The 25451-nt window shown below is 45.1% G+C and overlaps 2 protein-coding genes across 2 annotated transcripts; one reads left to right on the forward strand and one right to left on the reverse strand.

Moving 5' to 3' along the window:
• Nucleotides 1–696: 696 nt before the first annotated feature.
• SAP30 (Sin3A associated protein 30) lies at nucleotides 697–7745 on the reverse strand. Its single transcript, XM_058024354.1, has 4 exons — nucleotides 7177–7745; nucleotides 5801–5923; nucleotides 3070–3168; nucleotides 697–1030 (listed from the first exon to the last, which is right to left on the reverse strand). The coding sequence occupies exons 1-4, from the start codon at nucleotides 7483–7485 to the stop codon at nucleotides 908–910; spliced, it is 654 nt and encodes a 217-aa protein (XP_057880337.1). The 5' UTR covers nucleotides 7486–7745; the 3' UTR covers nucleotides 697–907.
• An 11156-nt stretch (nucleotides 7746–18901) lies between these two features.
• Nucleotides 18902–21185, forward strand: HMGB2 (high mobility group box 2). The gene is made up of 5 exons (XM_058024538.1): nucleotides 18902–18991; nucleotides 19432–19601; nucleotides 19769–19914; nucleotides 20002–20176; nucleotides 20653–21185. Exons 2-5 carry the CDS (start codon nucleotides 19452–19454, stop codon nucleotides 20806–20808), a joined length of 627 nt encoding a protein of 208 aa, XP_057880521.1. The 5' UTR covers nucleotides 18902–18991; nucleotides 19432–19451; the 3' UTR covers nucleotides 20809–21185.
• The last annotated feature ends 4266 nt before the right edge of the window (nucleotides 21186–25451 follow it).

Genomic DNA, 25451 nt, shown 5'->3' on the forward strand with positions numbered 1-25451 from the left:
TTATTGAGAGGGGGTTATTCCTTTTAGACAGGCCTGAGCTAATCCATGCAATGGAAAAGAAGCAGTGTGCCTGTTAGAAGAGGCTGTATTGACCCCACACAGGCTCAACTCTCATTCTCCAATTAAGTTCTTAGCAGCAGTCCATGCAGACAAATGGAGAAGTCAGCAGGTAAAGGATTTCTTACTGAGTCAAAGGATTTCTCAGCACAGCAAGCTGCAGCAGTCTCTTCATCTGTACTTACAGCTTTGAAATTCAAGAGCTGCATTTTTTTCCATTTTAATATAGGAGCAGGAAGGCCTCAGTGCTTGGAAGCACGTATCTCAGCAATGACACAATGAATAAACAAATCAGAAAATCCTCCAATACTTGTTTCCAAAGGGAGAAAAAATTGTTACTCAGCCATTTCTGCCCAGCTAAGAACAGAACTGGCACTTAAAACCTTTTACCTTAGGAAAAAGAACCTATTGCCAAGTCTGCTACGGTTTTTTTTTTAAAGGCATTGCATCATAAGCACTTGAGGCACACTTATAAATATATCCTTGGCACGTTTCAATTGAAAAATATTTTAATATTATTACATAGTTCATTAAAGCTTAACTATTAGGTACAAGTATCATAGAATCACAGAATATGCTGAGCTGGATGGGACCTGTCAGGATCGAGTCCAACTCATTAAAATTACAGACACACCCATCTGAGCAACAATATCAGTGATATTTATTTAAAATACTTTTGCTGAGGAAATTTGTTTCATAAGGGATGGTTTTCAAACAAATCAGCAAGGTTATGAAAAAAAAAAACAGACAAACCCTCTCAGGAGAAAAAGGTACAAAGAAAGCTTTTGCATATCAACAAAACCTCAGTCTTTTCATTTGCAGCCTGAGTCTCAGTCCCAACCTTTTCTGCCTAATGAATCCCACTATCCATCTTTAGATCTGGTTTGTTCTTGTCATTCTTCACTGAGTAGATGAAGTATGTTAAGGTGTCCTTTTCATTCACTGGAATTGTCCTAAAGTGGCAGCCAATTATCTATAAAGGAAGAATGCAAGGAAATTAAATAATCACTCTTACATGCAAAAACTGAAGATTCATATTTAAATGTACTACATTCAAGTTTAAAAGACTGATTAAGAAGTTTATAAAAAAGGAAATTCTGCCTCTCTTCAGTAGTCATAAAAAGGTAAACAGGAACTATTTTACTGATAACTGTGAACTAAATGTAGGAGATTGTACCCCTAATTTCCAAAGTAAAAAGCTGAGAATTTTTTCAGGGGAAAAAAACCCTCAAAGCTATCAGAACAATCAGGGGACTACCATTACATTTGTTCAGTTAGAGCTTGAATATAACAGGTAATCACTACAGAATGTTAACAGTGACAGTACAATTATTATTATTGCTCTCCACTCAACTTGGGAGGTGGTGTCTGCATCAAATCACATACAGAAACATTTAACACAACCCAAGAATTACCAGAAATTTATAACTGAACATTCAGCTCTTCAAAACAAAGCTATTAATGAAAATTCACCATGCTGTAACCATTGAAATACAACAATCCCTAAGCAGTTTCAAGCAGTTCTTGAATCACTTGTCATTTCATCAGTCTTTCCCTTCATCAAAATAAACACCAGCTTTAAAAGAAAGTTGCAAAATATTGTAACTGAATCTGTTCTCTGGCTCTTTGCCAGACTGGTAGATTAAAAGGATGAAGTGAAAAACATGGGACTGCTCACTTAAGCACCACAGGATATGTGTGGGATAAATGGATAAATGTTCAGCCTAACTAAAAAATTCGGAAACTTTCTAAACTCTACCCCAAAAGCATTCACAGAGAAGCAGTTTGACACAGTAATTTGACGAGAACTTTCAGTAACAGCTAGAGCAGTGTCCATGGTATGTTGGGACAGATTGCAAGGAATCAAATGTACTGTGTATTAAGGAAGCTCTGTGGCTATAGCTCACAAATACCTGCAGGTCAGTCAAATCAAGCATGTGGCAGAACAGCTTTGCCCCTGCACACCATGCACCACTGGAATAACCCAGTGCAAGTATCCTGTGAGAGGTACCTAAAGCAGACCCTGCGAAACACCAGTTGTGCAGAACAAAAACTGCCTGTGATTTTTCAATTCACAGTCCTTCTAACTCCAGAGCTAACCTAGATATAAGAAAATGGAAGACTGATTTTGCATTCTCACACTTAGTGGCAGCAGGGCTATTTCTTTACAGTTCAGCCTTGAGATCACCCACACCTTTAAGAGCCTTGTTTTTAATCCACACAGATTAAGGAGATGAAAACAGTGTCTGCACTTACATACAGCTGAATGTATCACTGCACAAAAGTGAACAATCAGCAGCTATACCTTCCTGTTAAGATCACCAGCCCTTCCACTTATTTACATCAATGTGCTGTGACTGCACCTTTGCAGCACTGAAGAATTCCTATAAAACAGCACTCATGCAAAGCAAAGATGCTATCATACAGCTGTACTGACATGCAGCTTCAGCACTTTTGGAAACAGTAAGTTCCATGTAATTCCAGTTTTCTGACAGCAGATTCCAGTGGTTTTAACAGAATTAATTACCAGCAGAAGCATGTTTTTTCAGGCTTCTGTACTTTACACATACAGAAACCTACGTTTGCAGCTACGTTTGTAGCTTTTTAAGGCAAAGTCTGAACTTCACCAGAACCTCACTGACAGCTCTCAGTTTCTAGTCCTTTCCAGCAGGACATGTCAGGTGAAGCTGTGATTGATGCACAGACAGAATAAATCCATGATTCTATGACATTCAGGGGCATGAAGACCATCTTACTGCTCCAGCTTAACACTGTGTTTACAAGCAGCATACACTCCTTTTGGAAGCTGAGAGTCCCTCCTCTGGAAAGAGCTTTTACTTTTGATTTACTTAGCTCAGGAGCTGTGGCCAATGAAGGAAGCTAGATAAGCAGCTCCCTTTTGTTCTCCTAAAATCCAGATTATATAGGCACTTTATGCAAGGATCACAGTGCATAGAAAACCACATGCCACAGCAAGTTGCATTTGCTATTATGGGAAACACTCATACATACTTCAACAAGCTGTGCTTTGTTAAGTCCCGGTCTGGTCTGTAGCTTGAAGTGTCTTTTGTACCTTCGAAGTGTGTTTACTTGTAACTGATATAAATCAACCTAGAAGAAAAGAGGGGGAAGGGGAAGAAAACAATCTAATATAACTGAAAAAAATTCAGTCATTAACAGTTCGTCTCGCAAAAGCATTTTGGAAAATCACAGATACACAAGTGTAAACAGTCAGCTCAGCAGATGTCATTTTGACAAAAAACAAACCTTCCAGCAGAAAGGAAAATAGCCCAGCTCAGTTTAAGAGTGTTTTGTTGTTACTGAGCATGCCTCTACCTCCCTTTAACTGTGGACATTATTTTGAATTCACTATTGTATTTGCATCCATTCTGGAATTTTGTTTGCTTCCCACTTCCAGCATGATAACATAAGCCCAAGAGCAACTTTTATATAACATCTATAAAAATGCTAATCCAAAGGAGGATCAGCATCTATACTGTATATTCAGCCATTATTTCATTACCCTGTACTGTAATTTAAGCCATTAAATCTTATGTAGATTTCATACAAGACACCATGCACCATGAAAGATATCTGCACCGTGAAAGAGCACATATTAGAATCAGGACAGAGTCCAGAATGCACAAGTATTCTTGGCTTGAGGTGACGAAAGAAAACAACTGTTCTTGCTCTCCAAATGTATCCCTGCTACACAAGCAATATGCAGGAGTTAGGTGCATGGGCATAAACGTCCAAAATTCTTTCTCAATGTCATTCAGCAGTTGAGAGAATTACACAAAGTCCTCTCAGGGATACAAATACACAGCCTTAATCCAGTGCTCTGTCAGTTTTGAATCCTGTGTACTCTGATCAGTCACTTCTCCCAGCAACAGCTTACCCTTCCCATCCTCCCTGACAACCTAAGAGAGCTTAATCAGATGACTGAGTGGGAGAGCAGGCTCAGAAAGCAGGCTGAGTGAGAAATTCTATTAGGTCAGTTGCAATTACAGAAGTATTCTCCAAACTCACTGCATTAAAGATTGATGAAGGCATTCACCTTTGCTTTAAATTCATTTAACAGCCTCACTGCAGAACACTTAGAACAGCAGTGCTACTGCACACTTGGCAACCTGGCCAGGCCTGAAGTGAGGTCACCTTGCAAGATAAAGGATGGTATCCCTTGGTGTTTCTAAAGTTTACATGGCATTAAATTACCCTTCCCAAGCCACAGTGGGGAAGCCACCCTTGCAGCATCATGCAAAGGAGGAGCAGCAGCTTTTCACCAAACCCCAGAAGCTACCAGTACTGCAGGAGTTTCTTATCCTCCTGTAGGAATCGTTTCCAACCAGTAAAGATGGGCATGATTGAGATGGAGCAGGAGAGCCTTACAACTCTTTAGAAGAATGACACTTTTTTCCTTAGCAAACTGGGTAATAATTGAAAATAAAGGTGGTCAAGGGCAAACAAGTATCTAAGGCACACAGGAATTACAAGGAATGAACATACTGCCCTTGTCCAAACAGCCAGCTGACACTCCTCAAAAACAGTTCCCAGTTTTTTGGGGTTTTTTTAATACTACTGTTAAGGGAAAAAAAAGTTTGTTTTCTTGTTCTGGAGATATCCATCAGTTGTGACATGGTTTATAATCCTGGCATAAGAAAACAAAACAGGCTTCCAGGAGAGCTGCCATTACACAGTGTCAGAGAGCTACCTGAAGTCACTCACAGCACTAGCTTTAGACAGAACTTTCCAAGAAACAATTCCAGATATTTAACAGACAGACAACACCACCCAGCATCAAACTACTTGCAATCTCCTAAAATCCTCTTAGCCAGAGCCTCCAGACCGGAGCCTCGTGCCTAAAGGCACAGATTCCTGAACAAAGTTTCCTGCTTACTTGCTGTTATCTGCAGATGCTGACCATAAGGATGCCATTAAATTAACACTTACAGAGCAATTTCTGAAGAATGTTTAAACAATCCCTCTCAGAAGGGAACAGCCTCTGCTCAGAATTAACACTGTGGAGCACCTGCTAAGCAACGTTGTAGCAAAAATAACCCAGAGCATGTGTAAGAAAAAGAGAGCCTTATGTTAAAGACCGACCCATTATACCATGAAAAAAGTTGGATGCTTTAGTTCCCTTATTTTAATGGGTCAGATTTCACTGATGTGCAGGGGAGAAAACAGGTTGAAAAGCCACGGTATTTCTCTACTCCACTCCTTCACAGCAGAGCTCCCCAAATGGCTCTTCCCCCCACAGCGGGGCAGAAACAAAGCTGCCATCATTAAACTCTCATCTTTAAAGTGACTAGGGCAATGGAATAATTGCCAAGAACCATCTGCAATACATTTAGCACAACAGGGACAGGACAGAGAAGCATTTATATCCCAAGCATTATGTGCAATTCCCTTCAGGTTGTGAGCTCCTGTAAAACATAAGAGCTCGACGGTATGTGGCAAAGCGCTAAGGAGGAGGAAGCTGAAAACAGTAGATTTCTGAGAGAACCATCAGACACGTAAAAATAGAGACTCTTGTTCCTTGTACTCTGCACCATTTAATCACAAAACATTCCACAAAACTCAGTTAAATTCTGTTGTATTAAGAACAATGCAAATCAAAGATCTTCCCTTTCCCACATGCAAGATAAGCTGTAAAAGTGGGAGGGTGGTGTTGGTGCAGACTCGGTGTCATTAAGAAGCTTAACACAGTAACTCGAAAAACCCCAAACAACTGTTTAGCTACCTCGGGAGTGTCGATGTCTTGCACTGGTGAATCACCATCATCATCGCTGCCTTTCCTCTTTCTTCTATTTCTCACACTCTGAATCAAATTTTTGTGGAAGTCACAAATGTACAGATGTCTTGCCTGGAAGAATAAAACGGCATCTTTCAATCAAACCCACGGAGTGTATCCCCCAGACTAGAGTGCACGAACACAGACAATGCTGAGCACTCACAGCCACTTAAACTGGGTTGAGGAAGCTTTTCTACTGGCTTCTTCTAGAGGGAGAGCGTGCTGCACTGCTGCAATGGGCCGATGCAGCAGTGCCAGGCTGTGGAGCCACGCAGCACAGCCCGCCCTCCTTCCCTCCCTCCGGCCGCGCATCGCACCGCGGGGCCGGGCAGCACGCAAACAAAAAACAACTCTCCGCTTTCTCTGCAGGGCTGAGAGAGGCTCTCATTTCCCCAGCTATATCCTCCCCTCCTTGCTTTACTTCCGCTACCCGGCGTGGTCACGCAACACACTTATTTTTACTTTCTTTCTTTTTAACAAGTTTCCCTTTCGTGGGGATCTGCACGCTTTGGGAGATCTGGGCCCGGGGCTGCCCGGAATCCCCAGGTCCGCGTGTTTTGAGTGCAGAAGAGAGCACGGGGCAGCGTTGGGGACGGGCTGCACAGCGGGGCCGGGGTCTCTGGGGGCACACGCAGCCCCGGCCGGCGCAGGGCGCTCCCGCCGGCCGCCCCACGCTGCAGCCCGCCTTGCCCTCCCCTCCCGCGGCACCCGGCGAGGGCGGGCGCTGCCCCGGCTCCTGGGCAACCCGGCCCGCAGGAAGGCGGCCGGCCCCCGCCCTGCCCGGCCGAGCCGTGCCGAGCCGAGCCGCGCCGCGCGGGGCCCGATGGCTGCCGAGCGGAAGATGGAGCGGCACGGCAGGAGACGCGCGGCGCTGCAACACGAGGCGGGGCGGCGAGCGCGGCCCTCGCCAGCAACACAGACAAACTAGCGCGCCGGAGCCATGCAGGCTGCGCTCCGCTCCGGCCGGCAGCGGCGCTTCCCGGCCACGCTCAGCCCGCTCCGCTACAGCGGGGCACACGCAGTCGGTGCCCGGGCTCCTGGGGCTACAGGGGACCCCAGGGGCAGGCAGGAAAGGCGGGCGCTGTCCCCCGCCCGGAGGGACTTTCAGCCAGCGCTCCTGCCGCGCCAGCCAAACTCGGCCGTGCTACCGAAAAGAGCTGGGAAGGGGGAACGAACACTTCCCCGCCGCCAAACACCCCTGCTTCCCCACTAAACTTTATTAAAAGTCCCCCGGCCAACTAAGACACAGACGCAGCGACCAACCGGCCGCTTTTGTCCGCCCGCCCCGCCGGCTGCCCTGGCGCGTCCTCCCCTCGCGGACTTACGCTCTTGTCCAGCTCGATCTTCACCTTCTTCTGCGAAATGCTCTTCTGGATGCGCTTGCTGAAGCTGGCGTTGCCGGCGGTGCGGCCGCATCGCTCCCCCTCCTCCCGCAGGCAGCACAGCTGCCCGGCCCCGGGGCCGCCCGCGCACCCGCCGCCCGCCGAGCCCGCGGCGGCGACGGCGGCCGGACCCAGCCCCGGCGGCGCTGGCGGCGGCGGCACCTCCACGGCGGAGCCCGCATTGCCCACCACCGGCGCGGCGGCGGGGTCTGCCCCGCGCTGGGTCACCTCCTCGGGGGCGAAGCCGTTCATACCCGGCGCCACCGCCGGCGGGATCCCGCCCCGCACCAAACTTCCCCGGCGAGGCGCCGCGGCCCGGCGGGGGGCTCCCCGCTCCCTGCCTGCCTCGCTTCAGCGGCGGCACCGAGGCGCAAGCCTGCCCTGGAGGGCGGTCAGCCCACGCGTCGCGGGAAGGACTCTCCCCGCCAGCAGCGGCCGGCCGAGCCCCGCGACTACCGGAGCGGCAGAGCCCCGCGAGCCGCCCCACTTCCTCCTTCCCCCCCTGTCATGTGGAGACTCTTCAGCTGTTTCCTATGTAACAACAGCAACCTGCCGCCCCGCCCCGCCCCGCCGCGCATGCCGGCTGCCGCGCGCGGCCCCACGGGAAGCGCAGTCCCTGCCCGGGGCACGGCGCGGCGGCGGGAGCGCGGCCCGGGCACGGCCGGGGGCAGGACGCGCTGCGGCAGCCGCTGCTTTACCCGCGCCGCGCCGCGCTCCGCTCCGCTCCGCTCCGCTCCCTCTGCCTCCCAGTCTGGAGGCTGGGCCCGCTGCAAAGCCCCGCGCGTCAAGCTCTCTTTTTCCCCCTTCCCGCGCCTCCGCCGTGGGATGTGAATGTGGAAGGGCGGCCCCGGAGGGTGTCGCGGGTCGGAGCTGCCGCCGGCACGGCTGAGAGCGTACCCGCGCTCCTAGAGAAGCGACGCGGGGCCGGCGGCCTCCGCCGCCTCCTGCCGGGTCTCGCGGCGCCTCGTTGTGCCGCAGCGGCTGCCCCTGTTCACTTGTTCTCGCTGTAGTGTTTTAGCCGCAGCCGGCACTGCTCGGGCTGCTCGTTCCGGACCGTCTGTCTCCTGCCTTCCCTCTCGGCCTCTTCCTTCCCTGCCTCCTTTCTTTCCCGCTGACTGTCGGCCATGGCTCCCGAGAGGACGGGCGGGCTCTGTGCGGGGCTCCTGCCGCCCCGCTGCGGGAGGCAGCTCCGCGGGAGCCGCAGCGCAGCCGCCGGCTCTGCGTCTCTCGGCGGAAAACAAACGGAGCTCCGGCCTTTGTTAGAGCGGATTTTACAACACGCGTAGTCAGGGCTCCGTCCTGTGTTCCTGTGCAAAACCCTCTGAAGACAAAGGCGATTTAGAGTGAGAGTTTCCAGTTAAAAAATCCATTTAAAAGGATTTTTTGTTGGTAAAGGTGACTGTAACAACTGAAAACCCTTGAGAATGCAGAATTATTTTCGCTAATGATGAACCAAGCAAGACCTTGCTGTGCACACGACAAGGTAAAATAGACGCTCTGAGAATACTTGACAAAAGCAGGTATTTTTAGTTTTGAGGCTTTACAAAGCTACATGAGAGATGCGTTGGCATTAAATCATTTAACAATTCAGCTGTTGACAGCAGAGTGGCAAAAGCAGCAAGCTCTGATCTACTGTCCTTTCAAGCACATTCAAAGGAGGCACATGGAAGGGAGAGGTTTTGCTTTCCCTTTGAACTACCGCAAATATTCCTTTAAATCTCAGAAGCGGCATCTGAGCTGAGCGTGCTCAAAGCGCAATGATTTAATCGCTGAAATATTTGACCGTATCGCTTGCTGTGCATTTCCAACTTGAAGAAGGAGAGAAGTAGCAGGGAGGCTGGTGAATAATTCAAGGAGACACAGATCCTGCGTAAGCCAGAGTTCTGCCTGAGCCGGGAACACGATTATAGAGCAGTTTCAGTTTGTGCTGCAGATGGCTCCTTAATCTGGTTGCGTAACCTGGTATTAGAGAATAAGGGTCGGTCCCACAGCCGCAGCTGAGTGAAGGATACAGTAACTGAAGCTGCGCTGAGCTAAAGTCACAGCAGCTATCCACGGGACACGTTTCAGTGATTAGCAAAGGGAATAGGAGAAGAGTTGGAAAAAATACTGAGCTCTGCTTTGTTGTCAGCCAAGTTGAAGACTGTATAATACCTAGGTTATTTCCACGCTCTGCTGCTGAGCAATCTCAGGCAGCAAAAGTTTAACCGAAGTTTTGAGTTTCTTGTGACTTCAAACTTTTGAAAACTGTAATAATGTTAAGATAAAAAAGAACAAAAACCCCAATAACAATCATAGTAGACGTTAAAATCTGGGAAAAGTGGGACAAGGGTGAGTTCCAGGAATTCTTCAGTGGGAATCTGGGTCATGAATAGCAATTTCTAGACTCTTGGACTACGTCTTTTGAGGTTCTTTTGGTTTTGGGGTTTTTTGGGGTATTTTTTTCAGATGGATTTGACCTTACTCTGAGCATAAAATATGTCTATCTGGGCCTGGCTGCTGTTGTTTGGTTTGATGGAAAGATCACTTGTGCATTTTAAATGTTTCTGATCCTCTTTGTACAGTTTGGGAGCAGTTAAAAGCCTGATTATGTTACCCAGCCGTGCTTGCCAAGATGCTAATTTATAAGCGTAATTTCAAGTAAAGTAGTATCATAGTTTCATGATTAGGTCACAATAAGAGAGTCGTGGGACTTAGAAAGATGGTTCTGTTTCTGCTGTAAGCTGCTCATTTTCACACCTGTGCCCTGTGCCTCTTTGTGCCCATAAAAACATTGCTGTGGCTGCACAGCAAACTCTGTTGGGTTACAACTAGGCTAGCAGCAGGAAAAATCGTTTGGACTTTCCTGCTCAGTTGCAGGATGCCCCAGCACTCAGGATGGTGCAGTAGGAGGGCAGGACTGTGTGACCACCTCATTTGGTATGAATGCCTGCATACAGTTACAAAGAAATCATGTTACTTTTAATCTTGCATCACATGTGGGATGAAAAATACAAAGAGCTGCAGCTACATGGGCTTATCACAGTATGAAGCTTACTTACTACAAAATGGATTTGCAAACCTTCATGAAGCTTGGGCTACATTAAATGAAAACAAAAATCATTGTGGAGTATATTGTCTAAAATTACAACTTTTTAACATAAACTGTAGTACTGGGTACCGTAAGTATTCAGATATAAATAAAACATGTATGGGACATATTTTAAATTAACACAAAAACATGCAGTATTGCAACCATATACTGATTAAACTTCAAAAATTAAATCAGTTCAAAGGAAACAGGAGCTCCAAACCAACTACCCTGTACATGACATGTCACTAGTACTCACAGCAGAGCTGAGTAGTACAGAAGGCAGCAGTAATCTGTATCCCTTGGGGGTGTCAAGAACACAGCATGGATGACTTGTAAGTGACATGCAGAAAGAGCAGGAGCTACAGCATCCCAAAAAGTCTGGATTCACAACTCCAAGGCTCTGAAATCAGCGGGACTCGGTGGCCCCTCCTGGCACCGAGGCAGGCCAGGCACAGGTGGGAGCCCAGCAGCTTGTTCTTCTCTGAGATGCCATATGTCCCAGCTCCTGTTAGCTTTTGATTGATGTGTTTTGTAATTTGAGAGAAAAGAATGATAATCAGATACATCACCTTGGATATATTGCAAGCACATTGCAAACCCATTGCTGGTGATCACTCCTGGAAGATAAATGTGGCTCTTGCAACTTTGTATGCATTTCCATGGCAAAAAGTTCAGCTGGGGAGGATGATTCCTTCCCCAGCAGGTACCACTCACTTGAAGTCCAAGGGTACGTTCATGCACTTGTGTTCAGCACCTGAAATTATCCTGTTGGCAAAAGGAATAATAAGGAAAACTATTGGTAGACATTTTTCTCAGCAAATACACATTTTATTTGGTATGTATTATAACTACTTCAGTGAAAAAAGATTCCTTTAAAACACTTGAAAAATTCTGCAAATGCCATCACACACTCTGGTCATTTTAATAAAAAAACAATCTACTTGATAAGCAAGCATTCATAGGCTGTGATAAAGAACACTGACCAAATCTCTCCTTCCTTACCAGAAACAAGTGCTATCTTTTTTTATTTTTTCTTTTTTCCTGATTTTTTAATACCTTATTTTCTTTTCCCACTCCAGCACCACCTAACCTGCCACTGCCTCTTGCTCTGCTTCTAATTTATTGCCCGAATTTGTTAAAGCACAGACCCAAAGCATAGGAATATTGGAACTTGCCTACAGACAATTTTTTTTACTTCTTTACATATTTTAGGCTAGGATAGTAAAGTATGATTTCACATAATTAATTGTATAACAAAACATAATCTGTATTAGTACACATAGACCTTATTGTATATGGTTCAAGAAGTACAGTAATAGAAAAAAGAATCATAACTTTAACCAGAGTTATCTCCAGGTCTGAATCCAGCTGAAGCCAGTCTTTCTTTTATAGGCATTTGGCCTTGCACAATGGAAACTCAAGATGTATGAAAGAGTATATATAACAAAAGCTTTTATTTAAAGATTTAAAGCAGTAAAGAAGGTCCAAAACTACACATTTTGTTTTAAGAATAATTTAGGATTAAAACTATTAAACCCATGTACTGTAAGAGCTTTAAAATTTTGTAATGGTTTGTGCAAATTCTCTTTCACAATAAGCTATTAGTTACAGGAAGCATGGGAGGATCTTCTGGTAGAAGGCATCGTTCTTATGTGCAAAAATAATGTTCTTTGTTAAATGTACTTGACAAATTGTTCGTTAGTGGACTTAAACAATGAAGGATGTGTTAGGAGAGGAAGTTCAAGTACAATGACCACACAGAAGCAAAGGAGCCAACCTCCAGCTTTGCCTTAGGTACCCCTCAGTTTCAACACCCCTCCTCCTCCTCAGAAGCCTCCACTCAACCCAAGCACCTCTATCTGCTTATTTCACAGTCACTCATCTCCTGTTCATCCAGGTTGCTTTGATTAACATTTTGCTTCATATTATATGAGATTGCACAGTTAGAAAGAGACTCCATTAAATCATCACTCATGCTCTTCAGAAATATAAAGCAGCTATCTGAAACATATTGTGGAAAAGTATCGCCCCCAGAGGTTTTGTGTAATGCAATAAAAATTTAACTACTAGTAATAGACCAATGTAGTATAGTGCTTAAGAATTATTCTTCAATCCTTTGAAATGAAATAAAAAACTTGCTCAGATTTTTTTCCATGTAAGATAAACTGTCATATCTTTTCAGTAAATTTTGCTGGTCTCTAATGCACTCTTGATGCCACAAAAAGCACTGCATATACTGTACTCTGTGCTACAGTCTTGCATTTTGTGAGCTACTGTTTTCTTGTTATAGGAATTCAGATTTGACAATGCCTTGGACCTCTTGCTTTGTATAACACATACTACACTATCTTCAGATTTCAGGTTTTGTCAGAGGATCCTAGAGTCTACAGGGCTCTGTTACACCACCATATTCTCTTCTGATACATATTAATTTTACAGAAAGGAAAACAGGAAAGTTCTGCAGCCTTAAGAGCCTCTTTGAGTGCCCTTGTCTTTGCAGTACAGTTATAACCATCTCTAGGTCTGACTTAGCTCTAGTTGAATTTAACAGCTGGTTTTAAGTGCCTCTTGGGAGCAGGTGAACACTTCTTCCATCAAACCATCAGTCAGATACTTGGATTCCCTCAGTAAAAACAACATAGTCTGGTACTAATGCAGACACTTTCATAAAAATAAATTAGTAAAATTACAAGTGCATTTGGGGTTTAAATGCTTTCCTGACCTCCTGCAGAGTTCCTTCTGGATAAAAGATACAGATAAGATTATATTCCAACAAACTCAACCTCCCCTGATACTGTAAAGTTCTTTAGCAGTATAGGGTAGGGTATGCAATGGAGTGCTAAGGAAATGATACATTTATATCATCAGGTGCTGGAATATCCCATGGGAACCATGACTAAAAATGAGGCTGATGATTCAATCAACAATTTCAAAACTTCATGAGTGTTTTCTTTCTAGTCTCAGATCACCTGTGTATCCTGTGGTCATTTCTATGACACACATCACAGCACTAGTTGCCAGAAGTAACAGAATAAATTATTCTCCCAACAATGTCTACATGAACAATAATGCATGACCAACACTTGAGACCCATTGAAGTTTAATGAGACCCATTGAAATTTCAGCTTTTCCACTGTCTGGATGCAAGACAAAGACCAGTATGGTGATGAACATCACAGTGCTGACGAGGTGCTTGGTTGTTACCAGCCAAACCTGCTTATCTCTGCTGGCTCCTTCCTCTTGCAGCCCACCACACACAGCCTTGTCAGCTCCCACTATTCTCTTCCCCAGAAGAGTTTAGAGCTGCAGTGACATAGCAAACACATCCTGCTGGCAGGTTCAGCCTCAGTTCAAGTTTCTAGCCCACATGAGCACAGAAGGAAAGAGTTCCTTAGATTGGACAAAGGAACAAACAAAGCATTCTGGTTAGTCAATATTTGTAAGTCACCATGGGTTGACAGGGACTTCATTCTGGCAGCAGCAAGCTCCAGCAGCTACTGTCAAACATGACTGTTCAGAAGCTGCACTGTTTCTACAACCTCTTTGCATCTCCTCACTGGATGTCATATCTCCAGGGTCAGATGCAGTCCAACCCTTTTTCTTTACAGCTTAGAAGGAGAAAAAAAAGTTCTCAAAATATGCTCTCCAACTCACAAAAGACAGAACAATTTTATTGGCAATTAAATTTAATTTCTTAAGAGTAAGTTGTGTATATGTTTCAGGCAAAGTACCAATGTTACCAACACTGGAAGAGTTTGGAGGTGGGGAGAGAAGAATAGAAAGTTTTTTTTACCCATTTAAACCACATTCTTGCTGCAAATAAGGGCTATCCACATTTTAGAGCCCCTCTAAGCTGCCTGGGAAACTATCCACTATATAAAGACAAATTGCTGCTTTCTTCTCACACCTGTAAAAAGAGATTAGCAGTATACCAAAACAAAGACTTTTAGATATCTTGAGGGGAAAATGTTGCATGAGTATTACTTTGAATGTAAACAAGAAAGTGAGTGAAAGCCAGGTGAACAGAAAAGCAAAAACATGTTTTAAAAATTTAAAAGCCTGTAAACTCAATGCAAAAAAAAAAAAAAAAAGTTACTGACAAATTAAGACTGAAAAAGTTCAGGTAACAATTATTGTGATCAGGAATTGCTATTGTTCCTGATGTTATCTGTGTGAGTACCAGACGAGATTTGCTGTGTTTATTTCTTAGCATATGACTGTGGCAGTTTGAGCCTTTGCTCTGCAGCTGTCCCGGATAGTGTCTCCTGCAGGCTGCCTTTGTTTTAGGTACTGGGTACACAGCACAAAGTCAAAACAAGCTCTGAGCTTTCAGACTAACCCAGCCTGGTGTAGCTAACACAGCTGCATTTGCCTATGAGCTGCTTAACTGGTTATGCAGGCTTTACAGTGGCTCACAATAAAACCCTCATGTTTAAAGGGTAAATATATTTCATTTTTACAACATACATATTATTTACATGTTCTACAACACCAAAAAAAAACCAACCTGGGGAATTTCTAACACACTGTCTTAAATGTAATTCTTTAAGATACTGACAGAAATACCAGCTTTGTAAACTTTTAGGCAGCAGCAGTTATATGTGTTTTTATCAAAGTTCAAGAAAATAACTCCTTATAACTGGTACACTACAACAAAATAAGTTTTGTGTTGAACTTAGATAAGCAGTAGCTTAAATAGTTTTGATTTTTGCTTTTCATCCTAAAGGTCCCACCACATATCTAGCGAGAGATGCTCACAAAAAATAAGCCTAAAACATTGTTGCTGTCTGTAGACTTTGTAACTCGCATTAAAAGGGTTTTCAAAGCAGTGACCTACTTAAATGTTTTGTGTCTTGAATTTTAATCTTTTTTTTCTGCAACAAAGAAACCTGCTGATTAAAACTAAATTTGCTTTCTTTCAACATCTTCCATTCCTATTAGTGAAGTTTGGTTTGATTAAGCAGTTTTACCTTGCATTCATTATTCATCCACTGATTTTTCAGGCCCGGAAAAAGAAATTGCCTATCGGTTTAGAGTGATAGTCTTCCAAAGCAGAATTTTGCTGCCTAATTTTAGGCCACATTAAGGCATATTCCATCCAGGAATTTGGATAGTAGGAGATTTTCTGGGAAGTGACAGCAGGCCTTCCTTATCCAACTCACTGAATTAAAACTGACAGCATCACTACATAAATCCACCAGAATGCAAGTTTGGTCAGAGCTGAGGTCACACAACTGTAGTTTGCAATCTCCTCAGCTGAACAGTATCTGTTGTAATGGAGCTGCTGATGATTTAATTCAAATAAAAGGCCTTTGTTCCTTTCTTCCCTTGCTTTGTCCACACTGACACCACTGTCCAGCAAAGCTCTAGAAGCAGCCCACAGAAGCCAAGAGATACAGTATGACAGAAAGCAGCATCACTCCAATCACACATTTTTGTTGTCCATGACATACTTTTCTTTAAATCCATTTCTCAGCTCCGTAACCTGGTCTCACCCATCTGGCCTGTTCTCTACCTTCTATCCAGCATTTCTAGCCTCACTGCTTATCTCTCTCTCTTGCAGTTTACTGAAGATTAAGCCAAGTTAACAATAGCACCCCAAACTGTGGGGCAGATTAGAGACTCAGAAGGGCTCAAAGCCAGGGAGCTATAAAACCAAAGAGCCATTCCATGAGCAGAATTATTCACACTGAAGTAACTCCAAGTCCCGGAGTTTGTGCTTCTTCCCCACAACTGTCATGCACATGTGGTTAATAAATTAACCACGCGTACCGACCAAAGTCAATACTGCATAGATCACTGCTTTACAAGAGCAACAGAGACTGAATCCCTGGAGACACAGATTGTGTTTTTGTCTGAAAAGGAACAGTGTGGAACAATGACAAACAGTGACAGCTTATTGTGGAAGCAGAGAAGTGCTTTTCCAGGCACGAGGGCGCTGGGAGGAAGGCACAGCTTTGGGAAGGACAAGTTCCTAACATCAGCATTCTTGTGTGGTGGGGCTTTCAGCATTGGCACTGCTGTGGGCAGCTTCCAGTATCATGTTCAAGCATGGAAAATTCTCAATACTGCCTTCCTTGTTGGAGGACAGACAGATGTTACTTTGATTTCTCATGTGCCCTGTGTTGTATGAGACAGCATGATGTAACACACTGTGAGTCTAGCAAAGTGTACAAAAGCTTTCATTTCCAGGTAAGAAAATTTAAAGATCCTAATTTCTTTCTTAAAACATTTGATTAAATTATTTGAATGGCAGATCTCATTTTTTTTCCCATAGCAATAATTACACTTTCTCACCCCACCTGCTTTTCCGCAATAATTTTCTTCATATTCTTAGAGCAGATATAAAAACAGATGCAACAGTGGAAGCCTTACTGCAATTACATCACAAAATTTCCAAAGAGTGTTCCAAAGTAATTTTTTTTCCATGAACGTGCTATATTCATGTTAAAAGAGTGAAAATGTTAATAAAACTTACCTAAAACTTTTTCCCCCCACCTCCCCTCCAATAACTGTCAGAGAGGTCTAGGTCAGTCTGGCATACAAGGAATGCTTTTACACCACAGATACCAATGGCTTGGATTCACTCACACCAGTATTGTAAAATTCTACCATCTTCTACAAAATTACTTTATTAACAAGAACATACTTCACAAGTAGCTTTTATACAGAGGTAGTTCACCACAAAGTAAATGGGTGACCCATCTGGCAGCTTAACTCATGAAATAAAATAGTGCTTTCCATGTAAAATATGAAGTAAAAGCATTTTTAAAGCCAAATGACTAAACAACTCTCTGCAAAGAGGACAGACAGACCTACATAGAACTCAGAACATTAATTTGCTACAGAGAAGCAGTGGAATACAGCAGTAACAAGCCCAAACCAGATCATGAAACATTCCCCATGTAAATGTTTATTTTAGGAGGTAAGGAAGGCTAAGCTTTATTTGTATGCTAAACACTATCAAAAGTAATAGCCACATTAAGTGAACTGATACAAGGTTTTGAATAACTGACTTGTGAAGGCTTTGACATCTGCAGAGGGAATGCATAATCTGTGGGTTGCTCTGTTAATTTACCTGCCAACTACCCTCTTCTGTAGTGGATTTTGGCTTTTAGGGCTGCAGTTTGGGCAAATACACAAAGCTTAAAATGAAACAGGGATAAAGGAGGCATTAACTACCAAATTAGTGAACTGTTGCAGGTGAACCTATACTTGTCAGAAGGAAAGGAAGAAAAGCTTGAAGCACTGCACCTAATAAGTTCTTTTACTGAGCAACTCTGAACTGGGGAGACTGGAGATCAAGACATTGGCCACTGTCACACCTGCAGCTACTCAATACTCTCACATAGCTTAGGGATTTGCTTTTTCTTACCATCGAGGAAGGTTAACATGATGAAAGTTCTACTGAAGGCACTGCATCTTCAGTAAACAAAGTAATAACCTGCTTCTCACTAGGGCTACAAACTACACCTGAAAAAAAGAAGAGTGTTAAAAACCACTTAGATTACTAAGAATATTTACCCAAAGTTGAAAATTGGATGAAAATAATCAGACAGAAGAAAACCAACGTCAGCAAAACCAGTATAATGTAGTCTGGGGTGACATGGCAGTGTAAGAGACTGTATGGAAACTTCAGTTCTCTGCCCAAACCCAAAGGGCCAGATTTGCTACTAGCGGTACAACTTGAAAGCACTGATGCAAACCACGGGCGTGGCTTGCATTAAGACCTCAGTTCGACCGAGACTGGGTCCCCAGCTTTCCATTGCTGCAGCTTGCGCTTTACAGAGAGCGCCAGGCTCGGAGAGCCGACACCTTCCCTTCCCGGCCTGAGTGAGAGAATGCAGCGCTCACAGGCAGCCCCAGGCTCTTCCAGGCCCCTCTAGCCGGGGAGAGGGGAGCCGGAGCTCTCTCTGCCAGGCATCGCTACAAACCACACACTCTCCTTCCGCGGGGGAACCCGCACTGGAGCCGGGAGCGGGCCCCACCGCAGCCCCTACCCCGCGGCGGGACGGGGCTCGCCTGGACACCGAACCCAACTTTCAGCCCAGTTTTACAGCCAGCCGCTCCTGCCCGCCAGACCCCCGCCCCACAGAGGGAAGGACGGGGGCAGAGGGCGGCGCTGGTGCCCCGGCCGCCCCGAGCCGGGCAGGCCGAGCCGAGGGGCAGAGCTGAGGGAGCCGCCGCCAGCCCCGCTCCCTTTGTATTTTTGAACCACGCTGCAGCCCCCCGCGCTCCGCCCAATCAGATCGGTCGCAGCCACCCCCCGGCCAATGGCAGCGGCCCCCGCGGTTTTTTAAACCGTCCCTCTCCCCCAATCGCCGCCCAGCGCCCTCCGCCCAGCCCCGCCCCCCCGCTCTCCTCGCCCCAACCGGTTCCAACGGGTATGAGCGCCAACGACCCCCTCGCGCTCGACCTAGCCCGGGAGTAGCTCGGCCGCTGACGTCAGAGCGGCAGGCAGCCAATCCCATCCAGTCTCCGCGCCAAGGGGCGGAGCTTCGGGCAGTTTGAACGTGCGCGGCAGCCAATGGGCTGTGGCCGGGGGCGGGCTCTCGGGCGCCGCGGGTCGGGTTGCTGTGGCGGGCAGTGCCGCGGAAAACAAGAGGCGGTAAGAGCGCGGCCGGGCACCATTCGGCAGCAGCACCTGAGGGAGCAGCGCCCGCGCCGCCCGCTCCGCCCAGCCAGGCAAGGCCCGGTCCGCAGGGCGGCAGCGCTCCGGTGGGACCGAGGGAGCGCGGGGGGGGGGGAGCGGACACCAGCGGCGGTCCCGGGCGCAGAGGCAGCGAGGGGCTCCCGCGGCTGGCGGGCGGCACGCCCGGGGCTGAGGGGAGGATTCCTGGCGGGCGGGTGGGGCCGGGAGGGCGGCGGCGGCTCCGGCCCCGGCGGGGCGGGCTGGGGCGCGGGCGGCGGGGCCGGGCGGGCTGCCCGCCGCAGCCGCCGCGGGGGGCGGGGAGAGGCGGCCGGCGGGGAAGGGGCCGCGGGCCGGGGGGGGGAGCGGGCAGAGGGGCCGCGGCGGGGGCGGGGCCGGGCGCGCTGGGGCGGGAAGGCGGCGGCGGGCGGGAGGCGGGAACGGCCTGAGGGGCGGCCCCGCCTCACGCCGCCTCCCCACACACCGCCGCCCGCAGGGACCCGCGCCGACCTCGCCATGGGCAAAGGCGACCCCAATAAGCCGCGGGGCAAGATGTCCTCGTACGCCTACTTCGTGCAGACGTGCCGCGAGGAGCACAAGAAGAAGCACCCGGACTCGTCCGTCAACTTCGCAGAGTTCTCGCGGAAGTGCTCGGAGCGGTGGAAGGTGAGCGGGGCCGAGCCGAGCCGTGCTGAGCCCTTGGCGGGCCAGCCCCCGCCCCTGCTGCGGGCTGCTGGGAAAAGATCCCTGGGAGCAGCTGCTGCTTAGGCGTTAGTGGGTCAGTAGCTGCTTTATCTCATCCAGCCTCTTCTTTCCCCTCCGTGTGCCCACAGACAATGTCAAGCAAGGAAAAAGGAAAGTTTGAAGAAATGGCTAAAGGAGACAAAGCTCGCTATGACAGGGAGATGAAAAACTATGTTCCTCCCAAAGGCGAGAAGAAGGGAAAGAAAAAGGACCCCAACGCTCCTAAAAGACCACCGTGAGTGTTTCTATGACTCCCTTCCCCCACAGAAAAGAGTATTCCAATAGCTTGATACTTCACTTTATTCACTGTCTCTCGATGTAGATCTGCGTTCTTCCTTTTCTGTTCTGAGCACCGTCCGAAAATCAAAAACGACCATCCTGGCTTGTCCATTGGAGATACAGCAAAGAAATTAGGTGAAATGTGGTCTGAACAGTCGGCCAAAGATAAACTGCCATACGAACAGAAGGCTGCAAAGCTAAAGGAGAAGTATGAAAAGGTACAGTAAAAGTAATACAACAAAGTTAAAGTTGTGGAGCTCACTGTAAATATATGACTTGTGTCTTGCACCCACACCATAAGGGGCTTATAACCCTTAATGCTTTCTGTCAGCCTTTAGAAGACACGGAAAGGTTGGCAGGGCAGGTGTCTGGAACCCTTACAGTGAGACTGGATGTGGGTTTGCATGTCTAGAGATTTTACCAGCAAGATGCCTTACTACCAGAAAACAGGTCACCTGCTTGCTAAAATAAATGTAGTCAGACTCCAAAGCACCATGGTCATAAAATTCTTAAAACTGTCTGCATTGCATGTTCTTTTGCTTAGATTTAAGCATGAAAGTCCCAAGGTGGAAATTCTGCTGTTTTGCATGCACTGTATCTGACCTGTGCAGTACAGTGGCATTGAAATACCAAAGCAGTGCAGATTTATCTGCAGTGTTCTAGTGCTAGCAACTTAAAAGCATTTTTCTTGCAGGACATTGCAGCATATCGTGCCAAGAGCAAGAGTGATGCAGGAAAGAAGGGCCCAGGTAGGCCTGCAGGATCTAAGAAGAAAGCAGAACCAGAGGAGGAGGAAGAGGAGGAGGAGGAGGAGGAGGAAGAGGAAGAAGATGATGAGGATGAAGAATAAATGAATGTCCTGCTGTAAAGATTTGTGCTCGGGATCCAACATTTTGCTAAGAATGTGAACTCAAGTGCAGCTCATTGTTAGCTTCAGTATAAAAATCTGTACAGAATTGTGTATAGGTCATGTGGTTCTTTGTAGGGAGACTTCAATTTATAATGTAAGCAGTAGCCAAGGGCTGCTACAGTTCGGTTTGGAAAAACAAAAGTTGTTGAATGTTTCTGCTGTTTCTGCATATTTAATGGTTTTATTGAAATTCAGTGACTGATAGCCAGGTGTTTCTTTTTAGCTAAGTAAAAGGTAGCTTAATAGCTGATCTTATATTTTGTAGTATTTTGTTCCATTGTATTACTTTTTTAACAGTTTTGTAATAAAATGTTGTACATTATTCTGTTTGTGTTCATGATGTTTCCGAGAGGCTGGGCACCCCCAGAATGCTGGAATCCTCTGTGGGAACATGCAGTGTTCCTGGGCTCTTGCTGTTACTGCAGAACTGGCAAATCCCTTAGGCACTGACTCCTGGAGCTTTTGCTGCCACTTAAACTCCTTTAACTGATTTCCTCTCCCACTGCCATTCCTTAAAACTGATGCTTTCCTTACAGTAGCCTTTGCCTGTGTTACCTTGTGGTGAAAAAAAAATCTCTCAAGTAGTGAAGTTCTGGATAATTACTCCTGGATTATCTTTCCCCAGGCTGCTGAAGCACAGGCCTTTGTTTTGCTTCAGTAGCTGATAATGAGTGAATGTTTGGAACTTTCTCTTCCAGAGCTCAGGGTCGCTGGCCTTGGCTGTAAGACAGATGTGGTTAGAGGCATGTCTTCCCAGATGTTACTACTCCTTCCCTCTCCCCCTGGCTCTAGTATTACTGGCTTCTCATAAAATACACAGCTTGCAGAAGTGCATGAGAAATGTTGGAATGTCTACCCCCAGTGGATTCCTGCAGAAAGAGAAGGCATTTGTAAAGAACAAGTGCTCCTGATGGGTTCCTGTTCGTGGTTGTAGCAGTGTCACCAGTTACACTATTCCTTGGCTCTCACTTATTATTTTACTTCAATATATATAAAGGCTTAAATCTAGGTACCTAACAATATTCTCAACTGGGGAATTTGAGATCCTACAGCTAAACTAAATAGCTCAAGTTTAATTTGTTGAGCTAAATACCATAAAATAACTTTTATTAGCTCTTGAAAAGCCCAGCCCTGAAATGTGTAATGTCTAAAAAATTAAGTAATATGAAGGGCAAGCTTCCAAGATTTTGTTTAAAATGTGTCCCTATTGCCCATTAGCTTATGAAGTAAGTTTGTGTCCCATCATTGTACTTTGTGTAAGATAAAAAGTGTTATCAGGACTTTACTATGGTAAATGTCACTGAATAGGTCAACGATAACAGCACTTTCTGAAACAAGAGGCTTGAGAAAAACAGTTTACTCTTGTGAGCATGGAAATTAAGTAACTGTAAAGGCAATTCAAATCTTTTTATACTGGAGTAGGTGTTAATCTTTAAGAGCCTTAGAAAACCACAATTTCTTTGTCCTCCCTACCATGCCCCTGAGATATTTAAGTGCCATCAGAAGGATTAGCTGCTGTTTTACATGTGAGATCAATAGCTCCATTTTTCAGGCTCAGATTTCCTGAAGCCACAGGCATAAACCAGAAGTGGGAGGCAGAACAGCACCTCCAGTGCTCAAGAACATTTTTTGCTGTAGAATTTGCAGTCCTACAGCACCTGTATTCTTAACTAAAAAATTCTATCTAGAGGCAATTCCCGGTTACAGTGTGTATCCAAGAGCATGCTGATCTTGTTACCACATCTGTTCAGACTTCCCACATCCTCTCACTTCCAACATTCTCTCCCTGGGCAGAACAGTGATGCTTCATGGAATCTTTCTGATAAGATTGTTTAAATTTTCTGCAGTGGAGGGGTAAAGTCAGAGTACATTGACTAATTTGATTTTTTGAAATGTTTTGGGTTTTTTTAAAATTGAAACAAAATATAACCCTTCAGGTGTCCTTACAACTTGCACACCAAAAACTCTGCACCAGGCTGATCTATCAACTGAGAATGTTGCTATGACTAAAGATAATTGACATTTTAAAAAAATATATTTTGTCCTTTTTGCAAGAAGAATGTTCAATATAAGGCAAATGGAAAAGAGTACATGAAAATTAGTGCTTTCAAATTAAGCTTCAAAAAGTATGATGTGTCAGGTCAGGGATTTCATGTAATGCCCATTTGTGAGCACTTGCTGAAAGGAATAATAAGTAATCAAAGTTTAAGGGGAATGTCCAGTAAAGATAAGGCCATAGAAGAAAAGCTGAATTAGTTTTTCACATCACTGCTCAATACGGACAAACTTATGAAATAACTCACTGGAGGTGAACTGGGAGGTCTAAAACCAAAAGTAAAAGGCATGCCCAAAATGGTTTGCAGGCACTGGGAAGAGCTCTCACATTGCACCAGACATTCAGCTTAAAGATCCCACACAGTAAAGCAGACCAAAAGTCCACCAAAAATCAGTCTGAGGTGGATAAAGAGGAAGAATGAGAGAATAACAAATGTAGGAATCAGTTTCAGAAAGTTCAAGTTATTTCTAAACCAGAAAGCCAAAAACACCCCGCACATCAACAGGCCAGACACAGCAACATGTGGCAAAGCAAAAAAAGAGCATCAGAGCAACATGAGAAAACAGACTAACAACTTTCAAACACATGTCATGTCTGATCTTAAACCAGCAACCAAGCCCCATGAAGCCACTCGCTCCCCAAACAGTGGGATGGGGGAGAGAATTGGAATGGTAAAGGTAAACTCATGCCTTGAGATAGAAGCAGCTTCATAATTGAAATAAAATAATAATAAATGAATAAATTATACAAAAAAGGAAAATAACAAAAAGATTTAAAAATGCAGATGAAGTGATGCAAATGAAAAACAAGCAAATAATGCCCAGCCAGTTTCCAAAGAGTGTCCTTCAGCCAGCTTTCACCCCAGTTATATGCTGACTCTTATGGCATTGAATTTCTGTTTGGGCAGTGGTGGGGGTCACCTGTCCCAGCTGTGTCTCCTTGCAGCTCCTTGTGCACCCCTGGCCTCCTGGCTGCCAGGGCAGCATGAGAAGCTGAGAAGTCCTTGGCTGAGTGTAAACACTGCTCAGCGACAATGAAATCAACATTACCCTCCCCCTAAATCCAATACACAGCACTGTACCAGCTACTGGGAAGGAAATTAACTCATCCAAAGCCCGTGCATCCACAGAACCAAGAGGGCTGCCAGACTGTCCCAGGGACAATGCATGCTCAAGATACAGTAGGAATGCCTAGAAGAAAACTTTTTAACCTTGTAGAGGGGTTTCAGGCAGTTTTCATGACAAAATTTTTTAATGGAAGAGGCATGGTGAAGCATCTGTCTCAAATCCAAGTGTAAAAGAACTTGAAACAAACTGACAGGACAGATGGTATTCATCCAAGAGTTCTGAGGAAATTCAAGTGATGAAATGGCTGAACTTTGAACCGTACTTTATATTTTTTTCATTTAAAACTGTCTTAAGTGCTAGATGAATGGAAGGTCACAAACAAAACACTAATTTTTAGAAAACATTGTGGAGATGCAGAGAGCTTTTGACCAGGGTTGTCCATATGACGAGTTGGTAGGAGCCACAGTACAGCTGAGAGCTGCTGGACAAATGGCTAAATAGAACTTGTGATTTCACAAGGGGAAATCATGTTCCATAGAGCTGTAAGTATTCTTTGAACAAATCTGCAAACCTTGAGGTAAAGCAGATCAGGTAGATTTGATCTACTTGAGCTTTTCTGGTCTACTTCTCATAAAAGAAGTAAAATCACCATGGAAGATCTTGCATGAATAACAAGAGCTAACAGTGAAGATGTGCAAAGCCAGCCTGCAGCCTGAAGTGACAGAGCAGTAAAACCAGCACGTGAAACGTGGTTTTAGTACAAATTGTATTACATGTTAATATGTGCTCCCCTCTCACATGGGAAGGGGGAAAAGCAGGCCTAACATTCAAGTTTTGGGTAATATGGGGTAATATTACATTAGTCTGGAGGAGATGCTGGAGCTGTAACAGATAACTCTGTGAAGACATAATGAATGTTTGCTAGAAAAGCAAACAGCATGTTAGGCATTATCAGCTAAAAGAGTTACAAACAAAACAGCTAAAAGAGTTACAAACATATTCAGTATTGCCTTATCATTTCCCTTGAGGAATTGAAGGTTTCCTTTTTCTTAGGTCACAGAAGAACAAAGCCTATTTACAAAGCTGGTCTTATTTTTCCAAAGCTAAACCTATGGTCTGGAAAATTATAAATATGCATATGTGTGTGTGTGTCCTGATTAGAACAGCTACAGACCTGGGATTTGTATAGATTCAGTATATATAGGCTTCAAAACTCCTAGAACACTAATTAAGTTGCAAATGATTGTGGAGAGAAAATCAGAAAAAGAATGAAATAGGAGTTTTACCTTTGATTAGCCAATGATGTGTTGAACTTTTTCATAACATAGTTTATCATAGGTCTATAACATTGGTACATAATCTAGTATATATTGTTCAGTCATGGATTATTTGCTGTGCTAGTGATGGTTGCTGATCCCACTTCACTTGCCTTAGCATAGATTTTTCTGTTTGCTTTCTCA

This window comes from Melospiza georgiana, chromosome 5 (assembly GCF_028018845.1).
Source record: "Melospiza georgiana isolate bMelGeo1 chromosome 5, bMelGeo1.pri, whole genome shotgun sequence".
Lineage (NCBI taxonomy): Eukaryota > Metazoa > Chordata > Aves > Passeriformes > Passerellidae > Melospiza > Melospiza georgiana.

Bases quoted from the DNA above. Each gene is read 5' to 3' on its own strand.
- SAP30 (XM_058024354.1), bottom strand. From the start codon at position 7,485: ATGAACGGCTTCGCCCCCGAGGAGGTGACCCAGCGCGGGGCAGACCCC. The intron at 5,924-7,176 runs GTAAGTCCGCGA...TTATTCTTCCAG, and splicing joins AGATCGAGCTGGACAAGAGC to GCAAGACATCTGTACATTTG. The intron at 1,031-3,069 runs GTATGTATGAGT...CTTCCTTTATAG, and splicing joins ACAAAGCACAGCTTGTTGAA to ATAATTGGCTGCCACTTTAG.
- HMGB2 (XM_058024538.1), top strand. From the start codon at position 19,452: ATGGGCAAAGGCGACCCCAATAAGCCGCGGGGCAAGATGTCCTCGTAC. The intron at 19,915-20,001 runs GTGAGTGTTTCT...CTCTCGATGTAG, and splicing joins AACGCTCCTAAAAGACCACC to ATCTGCGTTCTTCCTTTTCT. The intron at 20,177-20,652 runs GTACAGTAAAAG...TTTTTCTTGCAG, and splicing joins TAAAGGAGAAGTATGAAAAG to GACATTGCAGCATATCGTGC.